At 43.2% G+C, this 27,951-nt stretch overlaps 1 protein-coding gene across 1 annotated transcript in view; it reads left to right on the forward strand.

Annotated features, from left to right (window-relative positions):
- Window positions 1–27,951, forward strand: part of LOC119967472 (trifunctional enzyme subunit alpha, mitochondrial-like) — an 83,995-nt gene that overhangs the window by 20,349 nt on the left and 35,695 nt on the right. Inside the window, exons 2-8 of the mRNA XM_038800046.1 lie at window positions 240–281; window positions 2,003–2,073; window positions 16,422–16,555; window positions 17,372–17,510; window positions 20,997–21,116; window positions 23,304–23,406; window positions 24,056–24,178. Of these exons, the coding sequence (XP_038655974.1) occupies window positions 240–281; window positions 2,003–2,073; window positions 16,422–16,555; window positions 17,372–17,510; window positions 20,997–21,116; window positions 23,304–23,406; window positions 24,056–24,178 (732 nt within the window). The remainder of the gene's footprint in view (window positions 1–239; window positions 282–2,002; window positions 2,074–16,421; window positions 16,556–17,371; window positions 17,511–20,996; window positions 21,117–23,303; window positions 23,407–24,055; window positions 24,179–27,951) is intronic.

Here is a 27,951-nt window from a genome sequence, read left to right on the forward strand (position 1 = left end):
TCATCCCTGTAACCCCACTTAACCTGCACATTTTTGGACTGTGGGGGGAAACCGGAGCACCCAGAGGAAACTTATGCAGGCATAGGGAGAACGTGCAAACTCCACACAGTCACCCAAGACCAGAATTAAACCTGGGAACCTGGCGCTGTGAGGCAGTAGTGGAAACCACTTACCATTCCTCAAGAGGTTGTCTCGCCTTTAGTGTACTGTGTCTAAATACTGTATTCTTTGTATTACAGGTTATACCTGTCGCCATTTCACAGTTTCTTCAATTATGATGGGTATGTATTTTCAACAATAGGATCAGAAGCAAGCAGTTTTCCAATGTTCATAATGGGCTGACCTGGGCTGAATGTTGACAGGGCTGAATATTGAACTCTCCGAACAAAGTCCCAAATCAATTTTTCATATGATACGCAGCAGATGTTCAGGTCTGTGTTTCAATATAAAATGGAAGTGTGTGTGGGAGGAAAATGTAGTTAACTGACATCTGCAAACACTGGATGGTTATAACCCAGAGCCGAATTATGTTCTGACCAGAACTTATTAGTTGTGATTTTTTAAAAGTGTATTGATGTAATGCAGTGCACAAATTTAAAGAAAGATCATTACTATTTTACCATGGGCTTTTAAAATTTTTATTTTCCTTGTGCTTACTTCTAAGATTCTTCTCACATATAAGTCTTCTCATCAGAGAGTATACATTTTGCAGTACATAACGCAGAGTTGAAAATTGCTTGCTTTAGCTTAACATTCTGCAATGAAATTTAAGCAATAGTTTCATCACACTTCCTCAACTGGCCAGTTTCATACAAACCATTAAAACCATTATTTGTAGAATCAAAACAATTATGCAAATACAACAGAATAACAAGAAATATTTTTTAAAAGACTTGTTTTTCTATGGTACCTTTCACGACCACAGGACTTTCCAAAGTGTACAGCCTATTAAATACTGGCTGAGAAAGTCAGCAAGCAGTTAATTTCATCCTTCGAGCTTCAGGCTTTTTGCAAGTAAAAATAGTCCAGCAAACCTTTCCCCCAGATTTTTTGTTCTAATGGAATTAAGACAGTTTATTAGTATTAAACAAGAAGGGCAGCACGGTGGCACAGTGGGCTAGCCCTGCTGCCTCACAGCGCTGAAGTCCCAGGTTCGATCCCGGCTCTGGGCCACTGTCCGTGTGGGATTTGCACATTCTCCCCGTGTTTGCGTGGGTTTCGCCTCCACAAACCAATAATGTGGAGGGTAGGTGGATGGCCACGCTAAATTGCCCCTTAATTGGAAAAAAATAATTGGGTACTCTAAATTAAATCTTGTCTTTGTGTGAACATAACATAATATAGATGTTCCATTTAAAAGTTGATAGATAGTGGTATTGTAGTTTATGATGTATGCATCCTCCTTCACATTTTATTGAAAAATGTGAATATATTGAATATTTTATTTTAATTTGTGACCCCAGAATTAGTTTCTCAAATTCAGAGGAAATTTCTTGGAATGCTGTATACTTAGTGGTTGGATTCCAGGCATTTGAAACTCTCAATATTTACAGCAATCTAATAATTTAATTCCAAGTAGAGTGAAGGACATCATGATTGTAATAAATTCCTAATCTGAAAAACAGTCTCGTCTCATGGATGTTGAGACAATGGGCATCTTTCCGTTGGAAACTCAGGAGAGCATCCAGTTTGACTGAACATGTGCTAAACTAAATAGAAATGACTGCAACAAATCTATCGCAGTTGTTGAAAATTATGGTCCATAATTTGTGTGAGGCCACTTTTGGCAAAAAATCATAAGAGTACCTAGTGGTGAGTTTATGGTGTATGCGCAAGCATCTTTGTTTGGGAAAATACTGCGCTCGATCATGCTGCACTGAGCACCACTGCCCCCAAGCTTTGCACCATTCTTCAAAACTCTAAGACTTACACACATTAAAGGACAGAATAGGTTTTTTTTCTTCAATGTTTCTTGTATTTTGCAAAATTTACTGTCTTACAGAGAGGACACATGTCAACTGTGAAGTTAAAGGTGATGTTGCTGTTATTCGATTTAATGCACCAGATTCTAAGGTAGGTGGAGTTATGGGATAGAGTGGGGGTATGGGCCTAGGCTGATTGGCCAAAGGGCCGTCTCCTGCACTGTAGTGATTCTGTAATTAATTTAACATCTTTTATTTGTTGCTAATACTGAATAATTAGCCATGATTGAATAGTGGAGCAGATTCGATGGACCGATTGGCTTAATTCTGCTCCTATTTCGAATGGTCTTATAAGTACAATCATTAATTTACCTGTTCTAATAAAAAATAAAGGCAAGTTGTATTTTATTTAACCACAATATATTGCTGAATCGCCAAAGATATGGGGCGGGATTCTCCCTTCTGGGGACTAAGGCCCCACGCCTGCCGGAAAACGGACAGGAATCACTCCAGACATTTTCCTAGACGTCCGGGGTGATTCTCCGTCCTCAAGGGGGGTAGCAAGGTCCGAGCGTGTGTCCCGCAGCTCCTGGCTGCCAACGGGGCGCTGGAGTTAGGGCGGCGCAGCTGCACAGGCGCACGGCGGCAGACCGCAGGTCCGTGCATGCGCGAGGCGGCCATCTTCGCGCTGGCCCCCGCGCAACATGGTGCCGCCCTACAGGGGTCCGGCACGGTGGAGCATAGCCCCCCCCCCCCCCCCCCCCCCCCCCCCAAGGAATGAGCCCGTGAGCCTGGCCACCATGGAGTCCCTCCCCGAATCTGATCCCTCCGCGCCCCCACCAGGGCGGCCCCCGCAGCCAGAACGCCGAGATCCCGCCGGGTGGGACCACATGTGAACCACGCCAGCGGGCACTCGGCCCTTTCAGCACGGAGAATCGCCACCGGGGTTGGTTTCAACAGCTCTCGACCAGCGCCACGTGCGCGACCGGCGCCGATTCTCTGGTCGTCGGAGAATAGCGTGCTGGCGTGGAAGCCCATTTTGGGTATTTCTCTGCCCCCGCGCTGAGCGTGATTTCGGCGCTGAGGGTCAGAGAATCTGGCCCATGTTTAGTGTTCTTCTGTTATTTTGCTGCATGTTTGTTCTGGGTAAAAAAGGCAATTCCCGAGGGCAACGCGGTGGCACAATGGATAGTACTGCTGCCTCACAACCCCAAGGACCCAGGTTCGATTGCGGCCCCGGGTTACTGTCCATGTGGAGTTTGTACATTCTCCCCGTGCCTGCGTGGGTATCATCCCCACAACTTAAAAAGATGTGCAGGGTATGTGGATTGGCCACGCTAAATTGTCACCTAATTGGAAAAAATAATTGAAAACTCTAGATTTTAAGAAAAGGCAATTCCCCAAATTTCAGGTGATGTGGGAGTTACTGCCCTTGACATCAATGCAGCATTTGATCACAGCATTTCAGCAAATGTGGCATTAAGGAACCCTGACAAAATTGAAATCGATGGGAAAATGGGGTGGAGGGCACGAAGAAGGGGTGAACTCTCTCTTCTTCGGAAACAAACCAAACACAAAGACTGTTGTGATTGTTAGAGGCCATTCATGTCAGCCCCAGGAATTCCTTAGGATAGTGACAAGGCTCGACGACCTTCAGCTACTTCATCAGTGATCTTCACGCCCAATGTAAGGTCAGAGGTGAGGACGTTTGTTGACTTTGCACTGTATTCAGTACCATTCACGACTCCGAAACTGAAACAGTACTTGTCTGCATGCAGCAAGACCTGGACAATACACAGGCAAATAAACAAGGCCAGATGTCAGCTTTGATGTTTTAGAAATGAGCACTAAAATTAACAATTCCAAGATTGAAGAGGTTATCCAGGCAAACAAAGCATCAACAAAATTAAAAATGGAGCATTCTGTCTTGAAATTCCCATCATGGAATCATACAGTACAGAAGAGGCCCTTCAGCCAATCAGCCTACACTGACAAAAGGGTACTCTAAATCTACACTAATCCCACTTTCCCGCACTTGGCCCATAATCTTGAATGTTATAACATTTTAAGTGCTCATCCAAGTACTTTTTTAAAGATTGTTAGGTTTCCTGCCTCAACTATCCTCCCAGGCAGTGAATTCCAGATTCCCACCACCCTCTGGGTGAAAAATTGTTTCCTCAAACCCCTCTAAACCTCCTGCCTTTCACCTTAAAATGATCTCCCTTGTTATTGACCCTTCAACTAATGAGAACAGCTGCTTTCTATCCCCCCACGTCCATGCACCTCAATCATGTCCCCTCTGCGCTTTCACTGCACCAAAGAAAACAACCCAAGCTTATCCAGCCTCTCTTCATAGCTAAAATGCTCATTCCAGGCAACATGCTGGTGAATCTCTTCTGCACCCTCTGCTGTGCAATCACACCCTTCCGATGTGACCAGAACTGCACACAGCACTCCAGCTGTCGCCTAACCAAAGTCCTGTACAGCTCCAATATAACCTCCCTGCTCTTATAATCCATGCCATGATTGATAAAGGCAACTGTCCTATATGCCTTAACTACCCTATTCACCTCCGGGATCTGTGGACAAGCACCTCAAGATGCCTCTGTTTCTCTGAGCTTCTTAGTGTCCTGCTATTCATTGAATACTCCCTTCCATCACCCCTTGTTTCCTACTACAAAACTAATTTTGGATCTAGCTTGCCACGTTGCCCTGGATCCATGTGATTTTATCTTCTTTGGTCTCCCATGTCGGACCTTGTCAAAGGCTTTGCTGAAATCCACATAAACTACATTAACTACCCTTCCATCATCTACACACCTGGTCACCTCAAAAAATCCAATTAAATTTATTAGGTGTGACCTCCTTCTGACAAAGCCATGCTGACTGTCCCTGATCAAACCTTGCCTCTCCCAATGGAGATTGATTCTGTCTTTCCAATTTTCTCCAATAGTTTCCCTACCCCTGATGTGAGACTCGCACTAATTCCATGGTTTATCTCTGCCACCTTTCTTGATAAGTGGAACCACGTTAGCTGTCCTCCAGTCCTCTGGCACCTCCTCTGCGGCCAGAGAGGAATTAAAAGTTTGGGTCAGAGCCCCTGTAATTTCCTCCCTCATCTCCCACACCAGCCTGGGATACAACTGCTAAGACCCTGGGGATTTGTCTACTTTTAAACCCACCAGTGCCTCCTCGTTATTTTTAATAGCGACTCATCTTAGCGCAAACCTCTGTGATGGGTTTTCAAGTGCATAAGGATCTATAATATTTCTGATAGGGAAAAGAGGTAAATGTTGTTCTTTGGCAGAGGAAGCTAAATTGTTACAGAGAGTAGTAAACTGTGAGCGTAGTAGGTACTTGGTCACAGAAACTCGCATCCATGTTAAGGCGTCAGATTGACTGTCCTTCATATTGAACGTATTGGGAGAAATTAAAAATAAGAGGATTCGGGAACAATACTTATTCACTTTGGGGTACTGTGCATTCTACAAAGCATGTTGACAAGAAAAGATTACAAATAGATATTGCGAATTTAAAACAAATGTTAGAGAGCAGGGAAATAACCAAACTAAAATGGGTTGACACCAGCCATCGATTGTCAGATTGTTTCACAAATAGAGGTCAGTAAGAAGTCTTACAACACCAGGTTAAAATCCAACAGGTTTGTCTCAAACATGAGCTTTCGGAGCACTGCTCCTTCCTCAGGTGGATGAGTCATTCACCTGAAGAAGGAGCTGCGCTCCGAAAGCTCGTGTTTGAAACAAACCTGTTGGACTTTAACCTGGTGTTGTAAGACTTCTTACTGTACTCACCCCAGTCCAACGCCGGCATCGCCACATCACAAATAGAGGTGTGAGCTCAAAAGCATTATTGGTGATTCTCTGAAATGGGCAGCTGGTGATTTGAGGAGCTGTAAAAAGGATATTTTTTAGGACATTGCTTTCTTTGTATTTTTAAGGAGGGGGAATAGGGAAGTTTGAATAATATATGGAAAAAAAATTAGGAAGAGAAAGGAATCCTTTTTATTTCTTTGTTATACTTAATGCTGACATTTGTCTTGACAAAGAAGGGAATCTTTTGGAGTAGGAAATAGTTAATAGTCAAGGAGTGTGTTTATAATTGTAAGTTAATTGGTTAAGCACATCACTGGGTGTATATAAAGAGAAAACATTTTGCAACTAGTTTGTGGCCGGATATCCTTGGAGAGGGAGCATGTGGTGTCCCCTGGCACTCTTTGAGACCTGTGACCGGAGGGTATCACAGAGGCTGGGGTGCATCATTGACCTCCCCAACAACATTTTATTTCCTTTGTGATTTTGCTCTTGGTTACAAGCCCCCTTAAAAGATTTCCACATTCATTTGACTTGTTTATGTTGTTAATTTGGCCATTTGTCTACGGATTGCTCAAAAGCATACGAAAGGGAGACAAGTGATAATAGAGTTGGAGTTAATGTCATTGAGAATAAAGCTCTATCTGGAAGAAGTCAAGACTTGGTTTCTTTGTTACCCACTAGCCAGTGGAATTTATCACCTAGCAATCTCACCTAGGCATTCAACAACACTACATTCACTGAATTCCCCACCATCAACATCCTAGGGATTGCCATTGACCGAATACTGACTTTGACCAAGCATATAAATAACGGGGCGACCAATGCAGGGCTTGGGAGTTCTGCAGTGAGTAACTCGTCTCCTGACTTCCCAAAGCTTGTCCACCATCTACAAGATAGAAGTCAGGAGTGTGATGGAATACTCTCCACTTGCATGCATGTAACTTGAACAATACCTGAACACTAGCGAGGTCAAAGTGGCTTACTTGATTGGTACCCCTTACACCACCTTATAGATCCACTACCTCCACCAGTGACGCATTGGCAGCAGTATGTACTACCTATAAGATGCATCAACTTGCCAAGTCTCCTTTGACAGCCTACTACCTAGAAGGACAAGTGCAACCAAAACATGGGAACATTATCACCTGCACGTTTCTCTTCAAATCACACCATTCTGACTTGCAAATGTTTTACAGTGCCATCATATTCGCTCGCTTAAAATCCTGAAATTCCCTCCACAACAAGAGTTGTAGATGTACCTTGCTCGTTTTACTGGAGTGTATTAACACGCCTCCGTTTAAAGGCCGTGTGCTTAACACTACTATGGCTCTGTGTATGTAATTATGCTCAGGAGTCGCCAGGTGCCATATTTAGACACCTCACAAGTATATCAAGGTCAGGTTCAAAGTAATAAATCTGTACACCGATTCGTAAGTCCAAACGATTGATATTTATTAAGACAAATATAATGAATACACATGCATACGCTAAAGAGACTAACTTACTTCTAATACTAAACAACTAAAATACTTATCTAGACAAGAACAGGCAAGGTCAGGGAGCAAGGCCTTCGTCCCGTTCTTGGTCTGCAACTCTCAGGTACTTAAAGTTGTCAGGATCTAGCAAGGTCTGGATCACGTAGCGATCGTTGTATTGGCACTTACAGTTCGATGGCTGATGGCTCAACGGCTGGTGATGGAACTGGAGTCAGGATGCGATGTATCAGCAAAGCAGAGCCGGAGCGACAAAACAGACCGAACCATGTGCGGGGTCTACTTTTATAGTCCCTAGAAGTCCGTGCCCCTTCGGGGCGGGCCTTTTACCTGCCATGTATCGATTGGGCCTTTCCCAATCGATATCTTCTAAACCCCCCAATCTGAGGGTCGTCCCCCGATGGGTGGGCTGTCCCTATGGTTCTTTGTGTTGGATACAGTGGTGCCGTTCTGTCTGGGCGTCTACTCAAAAGTATCTATTGATACTTAAATGTTTCTATTGTGCAGGGTCTGGATCTGGATCACCTCATTACTATGTAGATCTTGTTGCCATTTACACCTTTGGCTGAAACTCTGCACCTGGCCAAAAACTGGTTTCTGTACGTGCAGAATGCTAATTAGTCTCCTGCAAACTGCTTGTCCTTGCTAAGACTGTTTTTCCCTACAGCCTTAGCAGTTCTCCATTTTGTAGCCCAGTGTCCATCTTAGGTGGCTACAACCTACACCATAAGGACTTCAGTAGTTCAAGAAGACAGCTCACCACCACCTTCTCAAGGATAATTAGACAATAAATGCTGGCCTTGCCAATTGACTAGGGTTTTATGGGCAAATTGTCTTTCTCTTATGATCCTACTTTCTTCAAGTCTTCCTCCAGCAGAGGCTAAAGTGCCCGTTAACATTTAAATATGCACATGAATCCGGATCTATCATGTAAGTAAATAAAATATTCCAATTTTAAAAGCAGAACTCCATTCTCTTCCAGGGCCAAATTTAAATCAAGCATAGACTGAAGTGATGAAGTTTCTTCCTGAGTGAAATAACGTGTTTCTAATCTTAGTCCAATAGGCCTAGCTCAAATTCAATACAAATGGCAATTGTTCTATCTCAAATTGTGCTCGTTATTTTTTATGTAAGATCTGGGCCACTATACCTCTGTAGTTTAAGATTCTGCAGATGAAAATGTGGATTTGTGTGCATTTAATGATTTGGTGAGTAAAGCTGTAGAGATGAAACAGAAAAAGGTGGCTTCTTCGAATGGTGTCTTTATAATTCAGCAAAGAACCAAGCTGAAAACAAAAGTACATAGACCTGAAAAAGGAAATAAGAGGCAAGGAGAGTATATGATTAATGCATAACCTAAAGTGGAATCCAAAACTCCTTTAAACATAGAAACAACAGAGTGGGGCCAATTTCAAACCAGAAAGGAGATATTTTTATGGAGACAGGGATAAGGGTTGATGTGTAATTTGCATCTGTCTTTGCTCAAAACAAGGAGGCTGCGAACATCAGAATAAAGGAGAATAAAAATTTAGATAGGATCAAAATTGAGAGGGAAACCTGAAAGATGGGCAGCTCAGAAAACTCATCCAGTCTGGGGGGGATGCATCCTAAGTTGCTAAAGGATGTTCGGATGGAAACTATAGTGACTCTGTTCGCAATTTTCAAATTATCCATGGATTTTCAATTGGTGCAGAGGATTGAAAGGTTGTAAATGGTACATCCCTGTTTAATAAAGGGGAGGGGTTACACCCAACAATTACAGGACAATCAACTTAACATGGGTGGGGTGGAAAATTTTACGGGACCATGACAAAATGGATTGTCACCTGGGAAAAATATCCAAAAACAAATGAAAGCCAGCTTGCATTTGTCAAATGCAAATCCTGTTTGACTTGATTGAATTCTTTGACTAAGTAACAGAGGGTGGAGATGGTAGTCGGGTAGTCGAGTTGATGGTCTTTCAAAGTCATTTGATAAAGTACCACATTTGCAAAAGTGCCAATGGATCCGTGGGTACAAAATTGGTAAAGAGGCAGAAAGTAGTGGTGAACAGCTGCTCCTCAGACTCCGAGGAAATACGCAGTTCTGTTCCCCATGGATTGCTGTTGAGACCACTGCTATTTTTGATCTACATTAATGACCTGGGCCTGGGTGTCCAAGGCATCATTTTAATTGCAGATGGCAAAATACACAGAAATTACATAAACAGTGAGAAGAATAATAACATCAGGAGGAATAGACTGCTAAAATGGGTGGACTCTGGGCAAATGAAAGATAATGCAAAGATGTATGAAGTGATTCATTCCTGTAAAAAGAATGAGGAGAGGCAATGTAAACTAAAGGTGGTGCTGGAACGTAGGGATAGTTGTACGCAAATCCCACATGACAGGGCATGTACGCAAATGACAGGGCAAGTTGAGACTTTAAAATGCTGTGTGGCATTCTTGGCTTCATAAGTAGATGCATAAGAGTACAAAAGCAAGGAAGCCTTGTTAAACCTTTATAAAACACTAATTATGCCCCAAATTGGAATGTTGTATCCAATTCTGGGTCGCACGCCATCGAGGCTTTCAAGAAGGTGCAGAGCAGACTGAGGAGAATTGTACCAGAGGTGAGGCACTTCTGTTACATGGAAAAATTGGGATTGTTTGTCTTGGAGCAGAGAATGTTAAGGGACATTTGTAGAGGTGCTCAAATTACCCATGTACTCAACTGACTGACATTGGTTTTGAGACCCTGGAGATCCAATCCTTTCACGGTTACACTCCTCCCCAACTCCAGCCTGAAACCATGCATTCTTTCAAATTTGGCTTCTTATTCAACAAATCTCACTCGCTTCCACCCAGAGTTAGTCACCATTCCTCAGTCTTTTCAAGCTCAAACTCTGGAATTGCCTTCCAATAGCTTGTTACCTTTAAGACTGCTTAAAACACAGCTCTTTCAGCAAACCATTCGGTTTCCGCATCAAATATTTCCTTTGACTGGTGTTTAGTTTTATTTGATTTATGCTCATCTGGATCACCTTGGCAGTTTTTCTACGTTAGAAAACTATATAAACATCAGTTTTCACACCTTTCACCCCTTTTGTTCTCTCTGGTGACTGCCATTAGCACTCTTTCCCCTTGGTTTCTGTGGCTATTAGCACTATGTTCCCTTGGTTTCTGTGGCTATGACTCATCTTTCATTCTCTCACACCACAGTATAAATGTTTCCCACTTTCTCTATCTTTTAGATTTGACAACGGGTCGTCTGGACTCGAAACGTTATCTCTTTTCTCTCCCTACAGATGCTGCCAGACCTGCTGAGGTTTTCCAGCATTTTCTCTTTGGAATATAAACACCAGATTAGCTCAGTTGGTTGTACAGATAGAACAGAACATACAGTGCAGAAGGACGTCATTCGCCCATCGAGTCTGCACGACCCACTTAAGCCCTCACTTCCTATCCCCATAACCCCTCCTAACACCTTTTGGTCACTAAGGGCAATTTTATGATCCACCTAACCTGCACGTCTTTGGACTGTGGGAGGAAACCGGAGCACCCGGAGGAAACACACGCACACACGGGGAAAACGTGCAGACTCTGCACAGACAGTGACCCAGCAGGGAATCGAACCTGGGACCCTGGCGCTGAGAAGCCACAGTGCTATCCACTTGCTGCCCTATGCTACCGTGCTGCCCCTTGTTGCTCCATGATGAACATTGAGGCCAGCAGCACAGGTTCAACTCCTGTTCCGGCTAAGGCTATTCATGAAGACCCGCTTTCTCAACCTTGCCCCTTGCCTGAAGTTCCTAATACTTGGGTTAAATCACCTCCAATCAGCTCTCCCCCTCAAAGTGCAAAGCTGCCTATGGTCAACTAGGACTACGGCGACTTTACATTAATGCAAGTTGTTAATGCACATCACTTTCTGACAGGTAATATTAGGACAGATTTTCACATTCTTAAAATTACTTTCAAAAATGCTGGTAAGAATTTGGTGTAGCAGTTGTATTTTCATATTGTGTGATTCCTATATTTAAGCTTAAGGGATACATCTGCTGACAACATACATCTGCTGACAAGATTCATCTGACAACATACATCTTGACTCTTGGGAATGTCCCCAGCAATGGAAAAACTGATGTTGTTTACCTTTAATAAATATTTATGGAGATATCTCTCATTCCTTCACTGCCTTGTGCAGGATTTAAAAAAAAAAATTAATTTACAGGATGTTAATGTCGCTGGCGAGGACAGCATTTATTGCTCATCTCTAGTTGCCCTTAAAAAGATGGCAATGAGCTGCCTCCTTGACCCGCTACAGTCCCTGAGGTATAGGTACAACCACAGTGTTGTTATGGAGGGAGGTCAAGGATTTTGACCCAACGACAGTGAAGGAACGGCAATATATTTCTAAGTCGGGTGGTGAGTGACTTGGGGGAGGACCTCCAGGTGGTGAGTTCCTAGGTTCTGTTGTCCTTGCCTTCTAGATGGTAGTGGTTATGGGTTTGGAAGGTGCTGCGTAAGGAACCTTCGTGAGTTACTGCAGTGCATCTTGTAGATGGTACACAAGGATGCCACTGTTTGTTAGAGGTGGAGGGTTTGAATGTTTGTGGAAGGGGGAGCAATCAAGTGAGCTACTTTGTCCTGGATGGGATCAAGCTTCTTGAGTGTTGTTGGAGCTGCACTCATCCAGGCAAGTGGAGAGTATTCCATTACACTCCTGACTTGTGCCTTGTAGATGGTGGGCAAGTTTTGGGGGGTTCATGAGATGGTAGTGCTGGGTTAAATTTTTTCAAGTCTCTGTCTGTTGCAGGGGTATCGCTGGATGATCGCGACTAGCAAAAAGAGTTTGAAGCTTGCAAAGGATTACCTAGCCTTTGACCTGCTCTGGTAGCCACAGTATTAATATGGCTAGTCCAGTTCAGTCTCTGATCAATGGTAACCCGAGGATGTTGATTGTGGGGGATTCAGCGATGGTAATGCCATTGAATGTCATGGGGTGATTGTTAAATCCTCTCTTAAGAACATAACATAAGAACTAGGAGCAGGAGTAGGCCATCTGGCCCCTCAAGCCTGCTCCGCCATTCAATGAGATCATGGCTGATCTTTTGTGGACTCGGCTCCACTTTCCGGCCCGAACACCATAACCCTTAATCCCTTTTTTCTTCAAAAAACGATCTATCTTTACCTTAAAAACATGTAGTGAAGGAGCCTCAACTGCTTCACTGGGCAAGGAATTCCATAGATTCACAACCCTTTGGGTGACGAAGTTCCTCCTAAACTCAGTCCTAAATCTACTTCCCCTTATTTTGAGGCTATGTCCCCTAGTTCTGCTGTCACCCGCCAGTGGAAACAACCTGCCCACATCTATCCTATCTATTCCCTTCATAATTTTAAATGTTTCGATAAGATCCCCCCTCATCCTTCTAAATTCCAACGAGTACAGTCCCAGTCTACTCAACCTCTCCTCGTAATCCAACCCCTTCAGCTCTGGGATTAACCTTGTGAATCTCCTCTGCACACCCTCCAGTGCCAGTACGCCCTTTCTCAAGTAAGGAGACCAAAACTGAACACAATACTCCAGGTGTGGCCTCACTAACACCTTATACAATTGCAGCATAACCTCCCTAGTCTTAAACTCCATCCCTCTAGTAATGAAGGACAAAATTCCATTTGCCTTCTTAATCACCTGTTGCACCTGTAAACCAACTTTCTGGGATTCATGCACTAGCACACCCAGGTCTCCCTGCACAGCGCATGCTTTAATATTTTATTGTTTAAATAATAATCCCGTTTGATGTTATTCCTACCAAAATGGATAACCTTACATTTGTCAACATTGTATTCCATTTGCCAGACCCTAGCCCATTCACTTAACCTATCCAAATCCCTCTGCAGACTTCCAGTATCCTCTGCACTTTTCGCTTTACCACTCATCTTAGTGTCATCTGCAAACTTGGACACATTGCCCTTTGTCCCCAGCTCCAAATCATCTATGTAGATTGTGAACAATTGTGGGCCCAACACGGATCCCTGAGGGACACCACTAGCTACTGATTGCCAACCAGAGAAAGACCCATTACTCCCCACTCTTTGCTTTCTATTAATTAACCAATCCTCTATCCATGCTACTACTTTACCCTTAATGCCATGCATCTTTATCTTATGCAGCAGCCTTTTGTGTGGCACCTTGTCAAAAGCTTTCTGGAAATCCAGATATACCACATCCATTGGCTCCCCGTTATCCACTGCACTGGTAATGTCCTCAAAAAATTCCACTAAATTAGTTAGGCACGACCTGCTCTTGTAGGAGATGGTCATTGCCTGGCACTTGTGTGGCCCAAATGTTGCCTGTCACCTGTCAGCCCAATCCTGGTTTATTGTCCAGGTCTTGCTGCATTTGAACATGAACTGCTTCAGTATCTGAGGTTTTGAACATTGTGGAACATTGTGCAGTCATCTGCAAACTTCCCTACTTCTGACCTTTTGCTGAAAAATAGGTTATTGATGAAACAGCTGAAGATGGTTGGGCCTAGGACTCTACCTTAAGGAATTCTTGCAATTATGGCCTGGAGCTGAAATCATAGGCCTCCAACCACCACAACCATTTCCCTTTGTTCCAGGCATGACTCAATTCAGCAGACAGTTTTCTCCCTGATTCCCATTGACTCTAGTTTGGCTAGGGCTCCTTGATGCCTCGGTCAAATGCTGCCTTGATGTCAAGGACAGTCACTCTCACCTTACATCTGGCGTTCAGCTCTTTTGAACCAAGGCTATAATGAGTTCAGGAGCTGAGTGACTCTGGTGGAACCCAAACTGAGCATCTGTGAGCAGGTTATTACTGAGAAAATGCGGCTTGGTAACACTGTTGATGACTCCTTCCATCACTTTGCTGATGATGGGGAGTAAACTGATAGGACGGTAATTGGTCAGCATGGATTTGTCCAGTTTCCTATGTACGGGACACACCTGGGCAATTTTGCACATTTCCAAGGAGATGCCAACATTGGAGCTGTACTTTTGTTTTCATAAATTTAGATTACCCAATTATTTATTGCAGCCAATCCACCTACTCTGCACATTTTTGGGTTGTGGGGGTGAAACCCACGCAGACACGGGGAGAATGTGCTAACTCCACACGGACAGTGACCCAGAGCCGGGATCGAACCTGGGACCTCAGTGCCGTGAGGCAGCTGTGCTAACCATTAGGCCACCGTGCTGCCCTACATTGGAGCTGTACTGGAACAACTTGGCTAGGGGTGCAGCAAGTTCTGGAGCACAAGTCTATTGAAACAACTGTTCCCAGGTGAAGTTTCTGGCCTAGCACAAGGAAACTTGAACTTGTAGAGCAAAGCCCCGTAACTGTTTTTTTTTAAAGAAATATGTTGCCGGAAAATTGTCAGACGCACAGACTTTGCAGTAACCGGTGCTTTCCACCGTTTCCTGATATCTCGTGGAGTGAATCATATTGGCTGAAGACTTGATATCTGTGATTCTGGGGACCTTCGGAGGAGACCGAGATGGGTCAACCATTCGGCACTTCTCGCTGAAGATTATTGCGAACGCTTCAGCTTTGTCTTTTGCATAAATGTGCTGGGCTCCTCCATCATTGAAAATGTGAATATTTGTGAAGCCTCCTCCTCCAGTGAGTTGTTTAATTGTCCACCACCATTCATGGCTCGGTGTGGCAGGACTGCAGAGCTTAGATCTGAGTTTGTCGTGAATACGCTTGGCTCTGTCTATTACTTGTTGCTTATGCTGTTTGGCACACAAGTAGTCCAGATTAATACCTCATTTTTAGGTGCTGGTGTTGTTCCTGGTATGCTTTCCTGCACTCTTCGGTGAACCTGGTTCATCAGCTGGATTGGTAGTCATAGAATGGGGGATATGCTGGTTCATGAGGTTGCAGATTGTGCTCGAGTATAATTCTGCTCCTGCTGATTGCCCATAATGCATCATGGGTGCCCAGTCTGGAGTTGCTAGATCCCTTTGAAGCCTATCCCAACTAGCACAGTGGTAGTGCCACACAACACATTGGAGGGTATCCTCAATGTGAAGACGGGACTTTGTCTCCTCAAAGGATTGTGCGCTGGTCACTTCTACTGATACTATCATGGACAGATGTATCTGCAGCAGGCGGGTTGGTGAGGATGAGGTCAAGTATGGTTTTCGCTCTTGTTGGTTTCCTCACCACCTGCTGGAGTCCCAGTCTTGAAGCTATGTCCTTTAGGACCCAGCCAGCCTGGTCTGTGATGGTATAACCAAACCACTCTTGGTGATGGACATTGAATTCTCCACGTTCTGCGTCCTTGCCACCCTCAGTGCTTCTTCCAAGTGGTTCAACATGGAGGAGTACTGATTCATCATCAGATGGTGGACTGTACATGGTAATCAGCAGGAGGTACCCTGCCCATTTTTAACCTGACGTCATGCGACTTGCAGAGTCGATGGGATCCAGAGTTGATATTGAGGACTTCCGGGGCAACTCGCTTTCGACTGTATGCCACTGTGTCGCCACCTCTGCTGGGTCTATCCTGCTGGTGAGACAGGACATTCCCAGGAATGTGATAATGGTGTCTGGGACATTGTCTGTAAGGTATGATTCCGCGGGTATAACTATGTTAGGCTGTTGCTTGACTCGTCTGTGAGACAGCTCTCCCAACTTTGGCACAAGCCCCCAAATGTTATTAAGAAGGACTTTTGAAGGGTCGACAGGGCTGGTTTTGCCGTTGTTGCTTTGGTGCCGAGGTCAATGTCGGGTGGTCAGTCCGGTTTCATCCTTTTTTATGTTTACGTAGCAGTTGAATACAACTGAGTGGCTTGCTGGGTCACTTCAGACGTCATTTAAGAGTGAACCACATTGCTGTGGGTCTGGAGTCACATGTAGGCCAGACCAGGTAAGAATGGCAGGTTTTTTTCTCTAAAGGATATTAGTGAACCAGATGGGTTTTTACTACAATCGACAATGATTTCGTGTTCAACATTAGACTTTTAATTTCAGATATTTTGTTGAGTTTGTATTCCGCTATCTGCCGTAATGGGATTCGAACCCGGGTCCCCAGATCATTCCCCAGGATCTCTGGATTACTAGTCCGGCGACAATAACACCGTGCCGCCTCACATATTGGAAACTAAGGAATGAGCACTTCATTAAAATAATGTAACTTGGTTTTCCTTTGCTCCTGATAGGTTAACACCCTATCTAAAAAACTGCAGTCCGAGTTTACTGAGGTGATGAATGAAGTTTGGACAAATGATGCTGTTCGAAGTGCTGTCCTTATCTCATCGAAACCAGGCTGCTTCATTGCTGGTGCTGACATAAGGTAGTTTATATTTTTAAATACAGTTCCAGGCGTCAGTTTCTGTATAAAGTGTACTTATGGTAATTTGTATATGCTTCTCTCATTTTACAGAGGTGTAGGAGCAGAGGGATGTTCATGTACACAAATTTTTGAAGGTTGCAGAACAATTTAATAAACGTGTTTCTTAAAAGAGATAAAAGCATTCTTAAAAGCATATGGATCCTGGGCTTTATAAGTAGAGTGCAACAGCAGTTGTTGTTATGCTCAACTTTTATAAATCATTTGCAGTTAACTTTTCCCCCCAAACTGAGCATCATCTCCACTGAATTCTGCGCTACCAGTATCCTGGTGGGAGTCATAATTGCCCAGAATCTTATAATAATCAACCATATTGACACTGCACCTGCAAAAGCATATGAAGGGCTCACCTCCTGACCCCTCAATGTCCCTTCACCATTGACAAGTCAAGGATGTACTGCGTTAACAGGATTCAAATTGAACAACATACAGGACAGAGGAGACTGTTTCCTAGCATCTTTGCCATAAAAGTTTTATTTATACCTCCACTGAGTACTGGAACTATTACATTTTAATTTGACAGTATGTCGCACCCAAGATCTGTATTACTGAGAAGGACAATTGGCAAAGTCTCATTTCACTTCACGTTGTCTAATTCTTTCATCACTGCACTTAACATTCCTTCACATCATGAGATACCATTGACCCAAGGGCTACAGTGGCTGCTACATTGCCAAATGCTGAGAACACAAAACAAATTATGAAAAAGGGTATGCCAGCTTTTAAGGCCGTCATGTGTGATTTTTTTTAAATTTTCAGTATGATAGAGGAATGTAAATCTGTTGAAGAAGTGACACAGCTATCTCAGGAGGGACAGAAAATGTTTGAGAAGATTGAAGCATCCACCAAGCCTGTTGTAGCTGCGATCAATGGTTCCTGCCTTGGAGGTGGTCTTGAGGTATGGGAGGTGTTCCAACTTTTACATGTAACCTAATCAATTGCAGCGAAACGTGCAGCAAGAGCTTGAAGCTGACAGCCAGCATATCTCAAATGCTGAGCAACATGTTTTTAATTTCAAATTGATCTCAGTAGATATTTTTGGCTCTTTAAAATCAATTTTCTCCATATATTTTGTTTTATATCTCCACACAGTCCACCTTTGTCCCATAACCCGCAATGACTGCACAATGTCGGGGGCAGCACGGTGGCGCAGTGGGTTAGCCATGTTGCCACACAGCGCCGAGGTCCTAGGTTCGATCCCGGCTCTGGGTCATTGTCCGTGTGGAGTTTGCACATTCTCTCTGTGTTTCCGTGGGTTTCGCCCCCACAACCCAAAGATGTGCAGGCTAGGTGGATTGGCCACACTAAATTGGCCCTTAATCGGAAAAAATGAATTGGGTACTCTAAATTTATGAAAAACAAATGACTGCACAATGTTCAGCAGCTTTTGCAACGACTCAGATAATTAAACAGTCCACCTCCAAATTAAACAAGATCTGGACAATATCCAGGCTTGGGCTGACGAGTAGCAAGTAACATTCATGTCACACAAGTGTCAGACAATGACCTTCTCCAGCAAGACAGAATCAATACATCGTCCCTTGACTTTCAAATGAAAATCGCTTATTGTCACAAGTAGGCTTCAAATGAAGTTACTGTGAAAAGCCCCTAGTCGCCACATTCCAGTGCCTGTTCTGGAAGGCTGGTATGGGAATGGCATTGCCATCACTGAGTCCCCCACTATCAACATTTTGGGGGTTGTCATTGACCAGAAACTGAATTGCAATAGCCATATTGATACTGGCTACAAAAACAGGTCAAAGGCTAGGAATCCTGCTGCAAACAGTCACTCCCTCCACCACTGATGCACAGTTGCAGCCGTGTGTACCATCTACAAGATGCACTGCAGGAATTCACCAAAGCTCCTTAGTCAGCACCTTCCAAACCCATGACCACTGCCACCTAGAAGAAAAAGGGGAGCAGATACATGGGAACACGACCACCTGGAGGTTCCTCTCCAAGTCGCTCACCTTCCTGACTTGGAAATATATTGCCGTTCATTCCCTGTCACTGGGTCAAAATCTTGGAACTCCCTCCCTAACAGCACAGTAGGGGTACCTACGCCACATTGAATGCAGTGGTTCAAGAAGGCAGCTCACTACCACCTTTTGGGCAATTAGAGATTGGCAACAAATGCTGGCCTGGCCAGTGACATCCCGTAAAAATGAATTTGAAAATGGCAGCCATTTCCACTGAAATATACTGAAAAGAAATGTCTTTTGCTCGGACGAATGACGAGACGCAATATAAACTAAAGGGGACAGTTTTAAAGAGGGTGAAATAAGACCTGGAGGAATATGTCCAGAAACTATTGAAGATGCAGGGTAGTTTGAGAAAGTGGGTGAAAAAGGCATATGCAATCCTGGGCTTTATAAGTTCAAGGCATAAAGTACAAAAGCAAGCATGCAAATTATGATTAACCTTTTTAAAACACACTGGTTCAGCCTTAACTGGAGTATTGTGTCCAATTCCGGGCACTGCATTTTAGGAAGTGCAGAAACTATTTACGGAAATGGCTGCAGACAATAGGGACTTCCGTTGTCACGATAGATTGGTGAAGCTGGGCACATCTCCCTTGACAAGAAAAGCTTGAGAAGAGATTTCATAGAGATGTCCAAAATCATGAGGGGTTTAGAGTGAGAGAAACTGTTCTATTTGGCAGAGGGGGTCAAGCACCAAAGGACACTGATTTCAGGTGAATGGCAAAAGAATCAAGGTGACATGAGTGCATTTTTTTAAGTAGCAAGTGATAAAGGTCTGGAATGGACTCCCTGTGAGGGTGGCGGAGACAGATACAATTGTGGCTTTCAAAAGGGAATTTGATAAGTATGCAGAAAGTAAACAATGCAGATCTGCAGGGAAATGGGAGTAGTTGAATTGCTCTCGTAGAGAGCTGGGAGAGACGTAACTGTGCTGTAACTATTCTATGGTTCTATGGCAGCTAATCTAGCATTAGTTGTGTGGAACAAGAATTCTAAACTACTACTTTTTTTTTTTTGAAACCTGTAACTTCTGAAAGATTTGGCTCTAATTTTAAACAGCCCCCTAATCCTAGCTGAAATAGTTTCTCTCTGTCTGCCCTCTTCATATCTTGAAAAAATTGATGATGTCATTCCATAACCATCTAAATTGCAGAGAATATAAATTCAATGTGTGCAATCTTGCCTCCTAATTCAACCCTTAGAATTCATAATTTGGTATCTGTTTGAAATTGTCAGTCTTGTTGAATTCAAATACTCCCATTTTCCTGCAGATCTGTCAGTCTCGTCGTAAGCCACATGAATCGACAATATTAGAAATTTGAGTATTAGATTTTTGCACCAATGGAACAAAATACAAATATAATCTGCATTCAACAATGAAAGCTTGATGTAGGTGTGTACTGTACACCCACTGTCAGCATCAACGGAGCTGAGGTGGAGATGGTTATCAGTTTCAAATTCCTAGGGGTGCACATCACCAAAAATCTGTATTGGTCCACCCACGTCAATGCTAACACCAAGAAAGCACCTATATTTCCTCAGGAAACTAAGGAAATTCAGCATGTCCACATTAACCTTTACCAACTTTTACAGATGCACCATAGAAAGCATCCTATGTGGCTGCATCAGAGCCTGGTATGGCAACTGCTCGGCCCAGGACCCCAAGAAACTTCAGAGAGTCGTGAACACCGACCAGTCCATCACACGAACCTGCCTCCCATCCATTGACTCCAACTCCACCTCCCGCTGCCTGGGGAAAGCAGACAGTATAATCAAAGACCCCTTCCACCCGGCTTACTCACTCTTCCAATTTCTTCCATTGGGCAAGAGATACAGAAGTCTGAGAACATGCACGAACAGACTCAAAAACAGCTGCTTCCCCACTGTTACTAGACTCCTAAATGACCCTCTTATGGACTGACCTTATTAACACTACGCCCCTGTATACTTCATCCGATGCCAGTGCTTATGTCATTACGTTGTATATCTTGTGTTGCCCTTTTATGTATTTTCTTTTATTCCCTATTCTTCCCATGTACTTAATGATCTGTTGAGCTGCTTGCAGAAAAATGCTTTTCACTGTACCTCGGTACACGTGACAATAAACAAATCTAATCCAATACAGCAATCATTTTGGAGGTGTGGAAAGAGACGAGTCTTGGATCTCATCTCATTTCAGCATTAACTATAACTGTTGAAGATGAATGCTTAGACTTTCTATTATATCATTGACAGATTGTGATTCCTTCAACTGTGTAATTGAATTGGTGCACAGCTTTTACTGCAGCATAACTTTCACGATTTAATCAAATTAAGTGTGATAATGTTGTGTAATTTAATCAAAAAAGTGTGATAATGTTTGTACTGTGTCACAGAAGTTAAATTATTGCATGTGTTTCTAGGTTGCCATAGCCTGCCATTACAGGGTAGCAACAAAGGACAGGAAGACGATACTGGGCACTCCAGAGGTCATGCTTGGTTTACTGCCAGGAGCTGGTGGCACTCAGAGGCTGCCAAAGATGGTGATTAATTTTTAATATGTAAAGCTGAAATAACTGCATTGAGAAACACGTTTTAATTGTCAGACATTATATTCATGCGCGAGCACCCAAGCATAGCTAATATAACTGAGACAAATACTGATGCAGATATTATTTTCCGCAAATCTTGTGTGTGTATATTTACACATTTATAATATGAAAACAAATGTTAATTTTTAGCTACTGTCTAATTGTAAACTTTTAAATATTGGCCACATGCATATCAAACATTAGGGAGGAGATATCTGAGGTATATGCTCTACACAGCACATGTCATTCCAATATTTAAATAGGGAGATGAAACATGCCCAGGGAGCAATAGACCAATTGGCTTGTCAGTGGTGCGAAAGATAATAGAATCTTCTCTCAAAGACGTAATTGAAAAATTCTTGAAAACAAATAGAACCAGGCACCATTGATTTCAAAAGGAAAACCCATGCCTGACCAGACTTTGGGTGTCACGGTAGCACAATGATTACAACGCCAAGGACCCAGGTCCAATTCCCGGCTTGGGTCACTGTCTGTGTGGAGTCTGTACATTCTCCCCGGGTTATGTGGATTTCCTGAGGGCACTCTGGTTTCCTCCCACAAGTCTCGAAAAACATGCTTGTTAGATGAACTGGACTTCCGAATTCTCCCTCAGTGTACCTGAACAGGTGCCAGAGTGTGGCGACTACGGGATTTTCACAGTAACTTCATTGCAGTGTTAATGTAAGCCTATGTGTGACACTAATAAAGATTATTATTAACTTATTGGATTCTTTAAATAAGTTACAGAGGATAGATGAGGGTAAAGCTTTAAATTTGAATTTGAAAAGTCTTTAATAATGCGTTGCACAGTGACTAAGGTGAGAGTGTGGGGGTTTGGAGGGCACAATTAGCTGAATGGATAGCAAGCTGGCCACAAAATTTACATATAATTTACAGTACAGAAGGAGGCCTCCACCTTATCCCTGCAAACCAGTAATCATACCTAACCTTTGGGACACTAAAGGGCAATTTAGCATGGCCAATCCACCTAACCTGCACATCTTTGGACTGTGGGAGGAAACCGGAGCACCCGGAGGAAACCCACGTAGACAATGGGAGAAAGTGCAAACTCCACACAGACAGTCACCCGAGGCTGGAATTGAACACAGGACCCTGGAGCTGCGAGGCAGCAGTGCTAACCACTATTCCACCATGCCCCAAAGCATTACCCTGGGTCTCTGGATTAATAGTCCAGTGATAATACCATTATGCCACCACCTCTCCTATGTGGCAAGTTGTTTGCTGTGGTTGGTGCTGGTACCACTGCTTACAATTTATATAAATAATTTGGACTCTGGAATCAGAAATACAATTTCAACACCAAATTGTCAGGTGTAATTACCACAAAAGAAGAATGTGACAAAATATAGGAAGATGCCACATTTACAGAATGGGTGCCTAATTAGCAGGTGAATTTCAAAGTAGATGTGTTTTAGATGAGGCATTTTGATAGCAAGAATAAGGAGGTCACATACTGCTGGATAATGTGGTAGAGGAGCAAGAGAACTCTAGGTGCACAAGTACAAAAATCACTAAGTAAGGATGCTGATTAATAAGCCCATGGGGAAAAAAGAAAACCAAGCACCAGGTTTATTTCTAGAAATATAGAATTGAAAAACAGGAAAACGTTGAATGTGTTTCTAATTTTGCACTCTAGATGTAGTCCCATCACAATTCTCATAAAAAGGATAGATGTAGAAGGTCCAAAAAAGATTCACATGGATGATAACTGGAACTGTGCAGTTATACTTTTCAGAAAAGGCTGAACAGGTTGAGGCTCTTTTCTCTGGAAAAGCAAAGGTTAAGGGTGACCTGAGAGAGGTCTTTAAGATAGTGAAAGGAAAACTGAGGCCATGTGTAAGACAGTCTCTAATAGATGATTTCTTACCCAAAGAGTGGCAATAGTGTGGAGCTCACTACAATTGGATTAGTTGTGATGCATAGCATGGATGCATTTAAAGAAAAGCTAGAGAAACACATGAAGGAGAAAGGAATAGAAGGATATACTGATATGATTATATGCTGTAGGGTGGGAGAGTGCTTATATAGAACATAAACACTGACATGGACAATTTGTACCCAATGACCCAATACTTGGTGAACTCAATGTCCTCATTTCTTGAACTGGTTTATTATCAGGTTGGTCTTCCTAATGCTTTTGATATGATGTTGACTGGGAGAAACATTCGTGCAGATAAAGCCAAGAAGATGGGTTTAGTTGACATCCTAGTTTCTCCCCTTGGTAAGCTACTTTTCAAAAATATCCAAGCAATAGTTATTTCTATTTAGCAAGAGCAAATGTATTAACATGCTCATTAATTATTTTGCTTGCCCTGAACCAAGTCTGGCTATATGTAAAAGTAAACAGAGCACTTGCATATTGTAGATATTATCAATGTAAAATTAGTTGAAGCATAGTGTTTACTGACCCTTTTCTTCTAGATTTAGTACAATAATCCACATCGCATTTTTAATTTTGATTACATATTGCATAATGTTTGAAAAGATCCTTGAAATACTTTAGGTCTAAAAACGTTTTGAAATCCAGTGTGGTCACTATTGTTAATGAGAAAATCAAACCAACTTAAAATGGACTTTGATCACAATGGATATTGGAAATATTTGATGGCGTTTTTAAAAACAAATATAATTGAACCCAAAATATTATCTTTGTGAGCAATTCATGAAGTTTACCAGTTTTTCTGGGCATTTTCTGAACTCATGAAATTGGAAGGATGTTTAACCAAATTTCAAAATTCAAGGATGCTATTAAAATGTTTTGGCAAAAGGAATATTTGTGTTTTAGAGTGAATTTAACTTGTGGTGGTTTCCTATATATTGAATCCTTTCCTGAATTGGATATATGTGCATTATTTTGTATTTTTTTATAGGACCTGGCCTCAAGAGTCCAGAAGAGAGAACAATGGAATACTTGGAAGAAGTGGCAATTGATTGTGCCAGGGCAATAGCAAATAAGCAGATTTCCCTTAAAAGGAAGAAAAGTCTTGTTGATAGTAAGTACTTAAAACTGAAAAAATTCTGAAAACGGAATTAAAACATGTGTGCAGCAGTTCAAGAAGGCAGCTGACCGCCACCATCTCAAGGGAAATTAGGGATGGGCGATAAATGCTTACCGAGCCAGCGAAACCCACATCCCGTAAATGAATTTTTCAAAAGTAATTTTGTTTATACTGATTTCTAACTGTTCTATGGTGCTTTAAAAATCTCCTATAAAGGTTTTCTGGCATATAAAATGGAGCCTTCAAGATTTCAGTGTCAAGATATTGTAGGCCTGATTTTAACGAGTTCAAAATCCCTACCCACTACTTGCAGACACTGGCAGATGGGCTGATTTCCTGATCTAATTACCTGCTAGGTTTGCAAATTCACTAGTTAGCAGTTAGTTTACTGTTTCTCTTGTTTGCTTAGAATCATAAAATTTACACTGCAGAAGGAAGCCATTCGGCCTATCGAGTCTACATCGCCTACTTAAGCCCACTCCGCCATCTTAACCCCGTAAGCTCACCTAACTTTTACACTAAGGGCAATTTAACATGGCCAATCCACCTGACCACATTTTGGGAGGAAGCCGGAGCACCCAGAGGAAACCCACGCAGAAACGGGGAGAAAGCGCAAACTCCACAGTCACCCAAGGTCCGAATTGAACCTGGGTCCCTGGAGCTGTGAGGCAGCTGTGCTAACCACTGTGCCACAATGCTGCCCAAGTTTTATATTTATTTATTCATGAGACTTGTGCTTGTATCATTTTCTGAGATAGTTTCCATACTCGGGTGTCATTTATTTTGTGCTAAAGCATCAATTATTTGTAAAAATGGCATTTTTCACAAACACTATGATATACATATTGTGGAACAAAGAAAGCAGATGGAGGACACACTTATTCTAGAACTGTAATCACAAGTTAAACATTGGCAGTATAAACATTTAAAAATACGAAGTATACACACATTTTCACAGAATTATAATTATACTTTCAAGACAAACATTGCATTTCTTTTCCTAAACCTCTTTAAAATACTGTACAGTTGAATGGGAATTATAAATTACACAAAACTGGATTTGAAACCGTAAATGCATTTGGCAAACACATTTATACACAAGCAGATTTTAATTATGAAAAGCAACACAAAAAGCTATTCAGCGGAATTCTCCCTTCTGGGGACGAAGACCCCACGCCGGCGGGAAAAGCCAACGTCTCTGGCGTCAACAGGCCCCTAAGGTGAGGAATTCTCACCTGTCTCGGGGACTGGGTGGACGGCGGAGGGGTTGGCGCCGCTCCAGCCGGCGCCGAAGGGACTGCGCAAGTTCGTGCATGCGCGAATCCACCGGCTCAATTCCGCGCAGGCCAGCCGTCGTATTTTGGCGCGTGTGCCTGCCGGCCATGGCGGTGCCCTACAGGGGCCGGCGCGGTAGTAGGAAGTGCCGCCTTCGAACAGGCCCATCCGCAGATCAGTGGTCCCCGATCGCGGGCCAGGCCATCGTGCCCCCCCCCCCCTCCCCCAGGTCGGATCCCCCCGCGCCCACCTCCCGAGTACCGCCCCCACCGACTTACCTGCCAGGTCCCGCCGTGTGGGACGATACGTATCTCACACCAACGGGATTGGCCAAAAACGGACGGCCGATCGGGGCCCAGAGAATAGCCGGGGGTGGTGGTGGGGGGGGGGGGGGGGGGGGGGGGGGTGACCACAGCCAGTAGCCCCCGACCGGCTTGGCGGAAATCCCGCCCCCGCCTGAACAACGGTGTCAGAGAATACGGCAGCCAGCAGCGTGGCGGGATTCGCGCCGCCCCCCGGGGCGAGGGGTCGGGGGATCCCGCCCATTGTTTTTGGTGACCAGTTAAAACATGATCTAACATTGAGAAATGTTAAGCCCAGTGCCAGTATGTTTGGTGCATAGGATGAATCAGGTTCAAGAGCATTTTGCTCTGAATAGTTAAAATGAACTGAAGACACAGATTGTGGCATATAGACCTCAACCACACATGTATGTGGCATTGTTAGAATATATGTAGAATTGAGGGATACTTTATTCATTTTCTGATGTGGGTGTCGCTGGCATAGCCAACATTTATTATTCATCTCTATTATTCATCACCTTATTGAACTTCTTCAATCTGTGTTGAAGTCATTTCCAGTACTGTTCAACAGGTAGTTCTAGAATTTTGATCCAACAACAATAAGGGAATAGCAGTATATTTCCAAATTGGGATCATCTTGTGGCTTGAAGTTGATGGTATCCCCATGCACATGCTCTCCTTGTTTTACCAACTAGTGGAAACTGTAGGTTAGGGAGGCTTTGCTAAAGATGTTTAGACGAGTTGGTGTTGTGTAGGTACACTTAATCCATAAGCTTCCGTGCATGCACTACTTCAGTAGTGGCAGTGGTGGGTGATTGTGGAACAAAGTATTTGCCCCGGTTTAGATGTTTAGCACACTGGGCTAAATCGCTGGCTTTGAAAGCAGACCAAGGCAAGCCAGCAGCACGGTTCGATTCCCGTAACAGCCTCCCCGAACAGGTGCTGGAATGTAGCGACTAGGGGCTTTTCACAGTAACTAAGGGGCTGGTTTAGCTCACTGAGCTAAATCGCTGGCTTTAAAGCAGACCAAGCAGGCCAGCAGCACGGTTCGATTCCCGTACCAGCCTCCCCGGACAGGCGCCGGAATGTGGCGACTAGGGGCTTTTCACAGTATCTTCATTGAAGCCTACTCGTGACAATAAGCTATTTTCATTTCATTCCGATATTTTTTCATTCTCTATATGGAAATCACCCCATTCACAGATTTAAAATTTACCTACTTCACCACTAGCGCTCTGTGGCTGCATAGCATACGACCTGCACAATAGACTGCAACACCTTGCAAAATCATTTTCAACAGCAATCTCTCTACCCAGGATAAGGGTAAGGGGTGCATGGAAACATCACCATCTCCAAGTTCCGATCCCAAATTACACACCATCCTGATTTGGAGATTACTATAATACAAGGTCAAAGTTCCATAGCTCTCAAAAGGGATAGCAGTGTTGGAGTACTTTCATCACACAGACTGTAGCAGTTCACCTTCTCGAGGATAGTAAGGAATGGACAATAAATGTTTGCTTTGCCAGCATATCCAAGAGTTGTATCCAAGTTATATTGTTATATAACTTGTAGGTTTGTCCATATGAATAAACAAAAATACCAAGCAATAGAAAACTCATTGGTCTGCCCAAACTGTTCTGTACATTTAAGATATGGAATACATCCCAATATACAAGAGAGAAGTAATTGAATTACATAAAACTGGGCTGCCCTACCTGAAAGGGTTGTAAAAGCAGAAAATCTTTTGGATAAGCACTTGAAATGCATTGCTCTACAAGGCTACGGATGAAGAGTTGGAATAGGTGATCAGGCTGGATGGCTACTTGTCAGCTGGCATGGACACCATGAGTTGAATTATCTCCTTCCGTGTTGTAAGTTTCGATGCTGCATTACCCACTCATTTTGAGCTGTGTGATCCCCAGCAGAAGGTAAAAAAACATTATAAAACAACAGGGGAAAAATAAGCACCCAAAAAAATGGAAATTCCCCCCCCCTCGAGGAGAGAGGGAATGGTGATAATATGGCAGACAAAGAGATCTAGTATGCAAAATTATGAGGGGCATAGAGAGGGTATATCCAAATAAACATTTCCTCTTAGGAGAGGAATTAATAACCAGGGTGCATAGATTTAGAGCGGATTGAAAGAACAACTTTTTCACCCAGAGGGTTGTAGAAATCTGAAACTTA

Source organism: Scyliorhinus canicula, chromosome 6 (genome assembly GCF_902713615.1).
Source record: "Scyliorhinus canicula chromosome 6, sScyCan1.1, whole genome shotgun sequence".
NCBI lineage: Eukaryota > Metazoa > Chordata > Chondrichthyes > Carcharhiniformes > Scyliorhinidae > Scyliorhinus > Scyliorhinus canicula.